The sequence below is a fragment of the Otolemur garnettii genome, unplaced genomic scaffold (genome assembly GCF_000181295.1).
Source record: "Otolemur garnettii isolate 467f Iridium unplaced genomic scaffold, OtoGar3 scaffold00007, whole genome shotgun sequence".
In the NCBI taxonomy this organism is placed as follows: domain Eukaryota; kingdom Metazoa; phylum Chordata; class Mammalia; order Primates; family Galagidae; genus Otolemur; species Otolemur garnettii.
The window spans coordinates 26,403,744-26,412,940 of NW_003852402.1; the positions used below are offsets into that span (position 1 = coordinate 26,403,744).

General features: G+C 39.8%; 1 protein-coding gene across 1 annotated transcript in view; it reads left to right on the forward strand.

The window, feature by feature from the left end:
* The first annotated feature begins 3,478 nt into the window (after positions 1-3,478).
* The window catches only part of UBE2N (ubiquitin conjugating enzyme E2 N), a 7,978-nt gene continuing 2,259 nt past the window's right edge, over positions 3,479-9,197 (forward strand). The window contains exons 1-3 of the mRNA XM_012814154.2: positions 3,479-3,502; positions 8,267-8,513; positions 8,696-8,836. Coding sequence (XP_012669608.1) covers positions 3,479-3,502; positions 8,267-8,513; positions 8,696-8,836 — 412 coding nt within the window. The remainder of the gene's footprint in view (positions 3,503-8,266; positions 8,514-8,695; positions 8,837-9,197) is intronic.

Genomic DNA, 9,197 nt, shown 5'->3' on the forward strand with positions numbered 1-9,197 from the left:
AGATAATTACAGGTTGAATGATATATACCAGTGTTTTTAATCAAATAAAACAAATTTTCTAGTTTATTTATTTATTTATTTATTTTTGAGACAGAGCCTCAAGCTGTCCCCCTGGGTAGAGTGCTGTGGCATCACAGCTCACAGCAACCTCCAACTCCTGGGCTCAAGCGAGTCTCTTGCCTCAGCCTCCCAAGTAGCTGGGACCACAGGCGCCCGCCACAACGCCTGGCCATTTTTTGGTTGCAGCCATCATTGTTGTTTGGCAGGCCCGGGCTGGGGATTCGAACCCGCCACCTTAGGTGTATGTGGCTGGCGCCTTAGCTGCTTGAGCCACAGGCGCCGAGCCTAGTTTATTTTAATAAGACTGTATACTTCTTCAGTTTCCAGTTCAAAAAGAAAAAAAATTAAAGTGACATTACATAAAGCTAAATTTATCTCTTTTATGAAGCACTTCATGATTGTAAAGGACTGAAAATAGCCCTTCTCCTGTGCTATTTCTGAACATTTGACCTTTACTGCTTATATAGTTTTAAATGTCTTTATGTGTAACATTGAGATTAAGAAACAGGCACTGAGGCTAGGCACCTGTGGTTCAAGCAGCTAAAGTGCCAACCACATACACCTGAGCTGGTAGGTTTGAATCCAGCCAGGGCCCACCAAACAACGACGGCTGGAACCAAAAAATAGCCAGGCGTTGTGGCGGGCGCCTGTAGTCCCAGTTACTTGGGAGGCAGGAGAATCGCTTGAGCCCAGTAGTTGGAGGTTGCTGTGAACTGTGATGCCATGGCACTCTACCTAGGCCGACAGCTTGAGGCTCTGTCTCAAAAAAAAAGAAAGAAACAGGCGCTGAAGCCAGACTGAGTAGAGCCTAACAGCTTGAATTTGAATCTTGGTTCTGGCATCTGCTGGCTTTGGTTGGTTAGTTCCTTATTTGTAAGATGAGTATGTATGAGAGTTATTAAATGTGTTAATACATATACAGCACTTAAACCAGGATTTCACACAGTTATCATAGTTTTTATTGTTACTAGAGTGTTTGATTTCCCACATTTTGAAGATCAGTGCTTGATAATTGTATCTAGTCCTTGCTTTTATGGAGCTTACCTATTGGGGTTAGGGTAGGGCAAGTACAGTATAACCTGCTAAGTAATAATCTTAAATGCTGTTCCTAAGGTAGGAGTTACCAGCAAACACATAGTAATCCTCTCATTAGCTCTGTGTGGTGCCTAAGCATGTAGGCACTTACTCACTGAACAAGCATTTATTTAGCACTTACCACCATTTGCTAGCTGGGATTCCCATCTTCAGATAGTTTAGGGTCTGACAAGTAAACCAAGAGTTACTGTGTTGGTTATATATAGTAAGCAGAGTGGTATTCATGAACAGAAAACTGAAATAAAGGGAGAAGCTTCCAGACTAATTCAGACCAGGGAAACAACCGGGTCATATATACTTAGACTTTCAGAAGTCTTTTTCACTCTCAAGTTTCTGTTTCTTTCACTAAACTTCAAAAACTTAAGTGCACTTGGGTAAAATACTTAACTTTTGTAAGAGTTTTTTGGTTTACAATGGAAAGAGATTTAGGTAGATGATCTCTTCTGTCCACTAGGGGGTAGTGTGGCCTGTAGAAATTAAAATTATTCCTCTGTGATTAGCCCTTCATGCAGTTGACTTGTTTGAATTAAAATAATTAATTCATTGTTTTTTTTGGAATTGCTACATATCATCATTTTCAAACATAATTTCTTGACTGTCGCAAGCAATAAATCGTGTACGCATTCCTTTTGCTGGTGATTTCAGATATTCTGACGTTACTTTTCTATGTAGAATTTTTTGAGGGGAATTTTTTGATGTTTTGTAGTTTCTCTACAAAATTTTACTCACTATATGAAATAAGTTAAATTATTCTTAACAACCAGTTAGTAACATCATTATAACATGATTATCTTATGTTTCACTGACCTGTGTGTAGCTATTAGCCCTGTGTAGCTAATTGAGCAGTTGAAAAGTGGCTTATTCAAATTGGTAAGGCTTGTTCAAATTGGTATGTGCATATAGGATGATCTGGCTGCACCACCCATTAGTCACCCCATTGATCACTAGGGTTGGTTCAGCTGATCTGGCTGGTGAGGTAGGTATCCCCATTTTTTTCTATTTTGAGACAGAGTCTTAAGCTGTTGCCCTGGTTAGAGTGCTGTGGTGTCATGGCTCACTGCAAGCTTCAACTCTTGGCCTCAAGCAATCCTCTTGCCTCAGTTTTTCTATTTTTAGTAGAAACAGGGTCTCACTTTTGCTCAGGCTAGTCTCAAACTCCTGAGCTCAACCAGTCCACCCACTTCAGCCTCCCAGAGTATTAGAATTACAGGCATGAACCACTGTGCCCGGCTGGTGTCCCCTTTCTTTCTCACTGTGCTACGTGTGTCCCTTTGGAGGCTGTATGCTGGGTCAAAGAGGACAACCTTTTGTGATGGTGGAGGACCATTCTTCAGTCAAGGGTATACAAGTATTTGTGCTCCCCTGCTAGAACCTCCAAACAAATTTTCAAATTAGCATGTGCTATTATTGTAAGTGTAAATAACACACTGGACAGTATGGCAGTATGATAAAGGTAAGATACGTCATTAATAATTTTCATATTGATTACATACTGAAACGGTATTTTGAACATATTAGGGTAAATAAAATATATTAATTAAAATTTATTTTACTTTTTTCATGTGGTGGTTGCTAGAAAATTTTAATTACATGTGTCTTGTTTATTCTGCTAAACAATGCTGATGCAGAGAAAAGTACTCATCAGACTTTTTTTATCTTTGTGTCCTCTGTCTGGCCTTATGATTAAGTAGTATAGTGAGGAAATTGAACCCAACTTTGGTGCTGTTTCTTTCTTTTTTATTTTTGAGACAGTGCCTCAAGCTATACCCCTGGGTAGAGTGCTGTAGTGTCACAACTCACAGCAATCTCCAACTCCTGGGCTCAAGTGAGTCTCCTGCCTTAGCCTCCCAAGTAGCTGGGACCACAGGCACCCACCACAACACCTGGCGATTTTTTTTTTTTTCTTTGGTTGCAGCCATCATTGTTGTTTGGTGGGCCCGGGCTGGATTTGAACCTGCCACCTTAGGTGTATGTGGCTGGTGCCTTAGCTACTTGAGCCACAGGTGCCGAGCCTGGTGCTGTTTCTAATACCAACTAAAATACAGTTTTATAATGAGATATGTATGTTCCTAAAAGACATCATTGAGCTAAGTCATACAGTAAAATTCACAAAGTTTCCAGATAATTTGAAGTTTGGGGGCATGCAGTCAAAAATGTCCATAAGTAGTGTTATTTTAAAAATGGCCACTTACATATAGAATTTGCAGATTCCTTCAAGTAGTTTACAATTGAATGTATAATGAAGAACTCACATTTGCTTTATTAGTAATCCCCCCCAAAGGAGTCCTTGTTTGATAATATTTTTGAATCCCTTAAAGACAAAATGACGAGGTTTGAGCAGATAAGAGTAGGCATCAAAGCATCGCTCAGTTTTATAACACTTATTTGCAATAATGAAATTGGTAGAGTTACTGAATTATCAGACAGCTCTTGGTCAAGATGAGCTAAAAGATCTATATTTGGCATTATTAGTCATGAATGTCAGTGTTGTGTTTTAGAGAATATTCTAAATGGAGAAAAGCTAATTAATGTAGACGTGAATATGATGCATTGCAGTTATACAGAACATATAAGACTTTACGTTGCTTTATACTGAGCACAAATTAGTATTGAACTTGAAAATGGAAAAGGTCCTGGTGAATAGAGATTATTTGACAGAATGGCAAATATTGTAGTTTAATGTGATTCTGGGGTTTGCTTTTCAAGTCACAGTAGATCTGTTGATATGCATAATTAGATCAGTTTGATACGGTATTTGGAGGATTAGTGGCATGTACTATTACATGCATTTGTTAGATGAGTTACCTTCCTTGAGACTTAATCTCATTGCCGTTTAAATCTGTGTCCCTGGGCTGGGCACAATGCTTCATACCTGTAATCCTGTCACTCTGGGATGCCAAGGTAGGTGGATTGCTTGAGTTCAGGTTTCAAGACCAACTGAGCAAGAGTGAGACCCTGTCTAAAAAGTAGTCAGGCGTGGTAGCGGATGCTTATAGTCCCAATACTTGGGAGGCTGAGGCAAGAGGATCTCTTGTGCCCAAGAGTTTGAGGTTGCTGTGAACTGTGATGCTATGGCACTCTACCGAGGGTAACATAATGAAACTCTCTATCTCCAAAAAAATAAAAAACTAAATAAATCCATGTCCTGCTCTTTTATGAAATTCCTTTTCTACTCTAGTAACTAATTTCCTGAGCATAGTGTATGCAGTGGTCCCAAACTTTTTTGGTACCAGGGACAGATTTCATGGAAGACAGTTTTTCCATAACTAGTGGGCAGGGAGGCTGGTTTTGGAATCCATCAATTCAGTGTAATTACATCTTCACCTCAGATTATCAGGTATTAGATTCTCATAAGGAGCATGCAACTTAGATCCCTTGCAGGCACAGTTTACAGTAGGGTTCACATTCCTATGAAAATCTAATGCCCCTGCTTACCTGACAGGAGGTAGTAGCTCACGTGGTGATGTTAGCCATAGGGAGTGGCTGTAAATACTGCTCATGCTTCACTTGCTCACCCTCCCTTAACTGCTGTTGGGTAGAGGTGTGGGATGAGGTTGGGGACGACTGGTCTACAGTACCTTGTTATGCACGGCCCTGAGTTCATTTCTACCTGGGATTCCATCCTTGCATTGCTTTTAAACATAGTAAGGATCATAGAATGCAACTGAAGGTTATTCTCTTTTATTTAAAAACATATTTATTTAATAGATGATGGAATTTTTCACTACATTCTTTTGAGTTTCTTGTATGAGGTTGGCCTTCAGATGTGATCTGATTTGTCAGATCCTTTCACAGTTCCCATATTTGATGTTTGTAGTAACTCTTCATGAGAGGTAATGTAAAGTATATAGACAAAGAAGGTGAGGCTTGTGAATTACTTGCTCAGAAACATAGATAAGTGAAGTAGTAGTTTGAGCTTTTTATTTAGCTTAAATCAGATTGTACTTCATTGTCTTTGTACCAAAGAATAGTATAAAACTAAGATATTTTACAGTTAACTATGTGTTGAATAGTAGAAGGAAGGATTTTATTTCCTCTTGAGTTTTTGCCTTTTTAGGGAAAAAAGTTGACATCAATTTTCTGTGGGCAATACTTTTTCAGATGCTAGCATCTGAGACTTGTTTCATTTGGTTTAGGTCTCATTCTTTTTTCCTCCTACAATTTATGCTCTGGGTTTCTTTGAGAAATCAGTGCTGCTGTTTAGTGATATAATTATTCATCTGTTGTATCAAAATCCATTAGGATGTGAGAGCATAAAAAAACTATTTAAAAATGTATTCCACGCAAGCTTATTCAAGCTTATTCTGATTAAATTTTAGGATTGATCGGATCACAAGGTGTGTTTAATCTGTTCATTCTTTAGAAAGAATATCTGATTCTTGAGGTTGAACTGAAGATGAGAATGTGTGTGCCATTTCCATCTGTGCCAGGGTGCCCTGGGAGTGATTTTCAAGCTATTTTGGGATATGCTCTTCTTGGAAGCTCTTCTGGAAGCTTTCTGTAGCTTCAAATAGAACTGCTACTACTTTGCGTAACCAGGAAGGGGAGGTTTGGGACTCTTGGACCCCTGGCTCTCTTTCTTCTAGTCTCCCTCTTTATGCCTTTTAAAAATATGAAAACTTTAAGTAAAACAGAAGGAGGACTAGAGATGAGGAGAGGCCAGCATTCAAGGAATTGTACCATCCAGTTTTTTTCCCATTCCTCTGTTCCTCCTTTGCTTTTTTACCAAAAGTGAAGACCAATATCTTTTGTTTTAGTCAAAAGTTGGGAACCTTCATTATTATCTCTTGAGCTTTTCAATGCTTTGAAAAATGTTTTAACTTTCATCCTATGAAAGAACACTTTGCTGAAAATGGTTTGTAGCATTATAGTTTCTCATTTGCCCTTTCACTGCTATGATTAAAACAAAACAAACACCCCCCAAAAGTCTCAAAGTACCAAAGACATTACTTTAAATGGCCATGGACTTAACACATTTTGGGGAAGGAGTTTTGATTTGTATCTAAATCTTAGGACTTTTTTGGTATATTATGGTGCAGAAACAATGTTGGATGTATAATTTTTCTCTTCTCTTTTTTACAAGACACAGCCTGAAGCTGTTGCCCTGGGTAGAGTGCTGTGGTGTCACAGCTCACAGCAACCTTAAACTCTTGGACTTAAGCCATTCTCTTGCCTCAGCCTCCCAAGTAGCTGGGTTTATAGGTGTATAATTTTTCTTAAGTGAAGGCAGTATAAAAAGTGCAGCTAAGGCAGTGCCTATGGCTCAAAAGGGTAGGACACTGGTCCCATATGCCTGAGGTGTCGAGTTCAAACCCAGCCCCGGCTAAAAAACAAATGCAGCTAAAATATTATTTTTCATAACCTAAAAGCTTAAATCTAGTAGTGTTTGAAGGTATTTTTTACTTATGCCTCTTCAAAGTGTTGAAAACATATTACTAATAAAGAGGTTAAATATAGGGCCGGGCCTGTGGCTCAGTGAGTAGGGCGCCAGCCCCATATACCAAGGGTGGTGGGTTCAAACCCACCTCAGCCAAACTGCAACAAAAATATAGCTGGGCGTTGTGGCAGATACCTGTAGTCCCAGCTACTCGGGAGGCTGAGGCAAGAGAATCACCTAAGCCCAAGAGCTGCGATGCTATGAGCTGTGATGCCACCGCACTCTACCGAGGGTGATAAAGTGAAACTCTATCTCTAAAAAAAAAAAAAAGAGAGAGATTATATATATAGTCAATTTGCATATTAAATATTACTATTTTGGCTAAAAGTAAATATAAGCTGTACTATTTCTTCACATGATGTGCCCTTTCTGCTTTGAAAATAATCCTGCTTTAATGGTTTTAAAGATGAGCATCTCATAGTTTATTCCCTTCTCTTTTTTTATTTTTTGAGACAGAGTTTCACTCTGTTGCCTAGGCTAGAGTGAAACCTCAGCAACCTCAAACTTCTGGGCTCAAGCATTCCTCTTGCTTCAGCCTCCCAAGTAGCTAGGAATACAGGTGCCTGTCACAAATGTCTGGCTAGTTTTTTCCCCCTTATTTTTAGTAGAGATGAAGTCTCTCTCTTGTTCAGGCTTGTCTCCAACTCCTAAGTTCGAGGGATCCTCCCATCTCAGCTTCCCAGAGTGCTAGTATTACAAGCATGAGCCATTCCTAGCTCTTTCTTTTTTAACAAGTATTTATTGAACACCCACTGTGGTGCCAGACACTTTTAAAAGCTGAGGATACAGTCCTCTGGAGTTTCCGTTCCAAACAATACAAGCAAGCTGTGTGATGTGCTAGTAGTAGTACAGTGGGGATGAAGTAGAGGTGTGGGGATAGGGAGTCTGTGGAGCAGAGTAAAATGGAATTTGCATTGCCAGTTATGGAGGCTTCACTGAGAAAACGAGTTTGAACGCAGATCTTAGCAGATGAGGGACCAAACCATATAGAAAGTAGAAAATGGCTTGACGCCCATGCTCAGTGGTTAGGGTGCTGGCCACATGCACCAGGGCTCATAGGTTCAAACCCGGCCAGGGCCTGCTAAAGCAACAACTGCAACAAAAAAATAGTTGGGCCTTGTGGCAGGCGTCTGTAGTCCCAGCTCCTAGAAGGCTGAGGCAAGAGAATTGCGAGTTAAGCCCAAGAGTTTGAGGTTGCTGTGAGCTGTGACACCGTGGCACTCTACCAAGGGCAACAGTGAGACTCTGTCTTGGAAAAAAAAACAACAACAAAAAACCTACATTAAATGTTAAAAAATCAGTTGCATTAACCTGATTTCATTACAATATTTGTAGCCAGAATGTATGATACCTCATAAATATATGTTGCAGTTGCATTCACCTGGTTATAATTATTTAAACTGCCTTTTAAAAAAATTCCATTTTACAAGTTAAATAAAAACCCATTGGGAGGGTGGTGCCTGGGGCTCAAAGGAGTAGGGCACTGGCCCCCTATGTGGAGGTGGTGGGTTCAAACCTAGCCATGGCCAAAAAAAAAAAAAAAAAAAAAAGAACATTGGGAGATTGGGGAAGTTCTATCATACCTAATTCTAAGAGATGAACTTTCTGATTTTAATTTTGGTGTCTTGCAAAATGACATTTATTCCACAAAACATGCTTGTTTTTCTGTTATAGGAAACCCAGCGTTTGCTGGCGGAACCAGTTCCTGGCATTAAAGCAGAACCAGATGAGAGCAACGCCCGTTATTTTCATGTGGTTATTGCTGGCCCCCAGGATTCCCCCTTTGAGGGAGGGACTTTTAAACTCGAACTATTCCTTCCAGAAGAATACCCAATGGCAGCTCCTAAAGTACGTTTCATGACCAAAATTTATCATCCTAATGTAGACAAGTTGGGAAGAATATGTTTAGATATTTTGAAAGGTAAGTGATATTACCTTTATCATCATATGCTATTAAGATTTCTCTAGTAAAACTCCATATTTAAAATGTAAACATTGTAATCTGGCCATTTACAAAGACCCCAGAGGTCAGTGGGAGGGAAATGCAGTAACTCTGGGCCTATTGTCTCATGCTTCATCATGCTGGGCCTGTTGCCTTCATAGATAAATGGTCCCCAGCACTGCAGATCCGCACAGTTCTGCTATCGATCCAGGCTTTGTTAAGTGCTCCCAATCCAGATGATCCATTAGCGAATGATGTAGCGGAGCAGTGGAAGACCAACGAAGCCCAAGCCATAGAAACAGGTATTTTAATATTCATTCTCCTTCACACCATCTCCACTTTCAAAAACAAATTTATGTCATCATTTTTAAAACTTTAAAAAACAAAAAAAACTCTTGGCAAGCAAAAGAAAAAAAATAATAAAAAATCAGATCCTGCTTATACAACGATCTTCAAGCTCATTGTGGCCTGCTATGAGATCCCTGGATTTAAAAACAATTTAATAATTGGGAGATCTTTTTAGACTCTTCCAATAACTACACTGGATTTTAAAAAATCCCAGTGCCGGCTCGGCGCCTATAGCTCAACTGGCTAAGGCGCCAGCCACGTACACCTAAGGTGGCGGGTTCGAATCCCCAGCCCGGACCCGCCAAACAACAATGA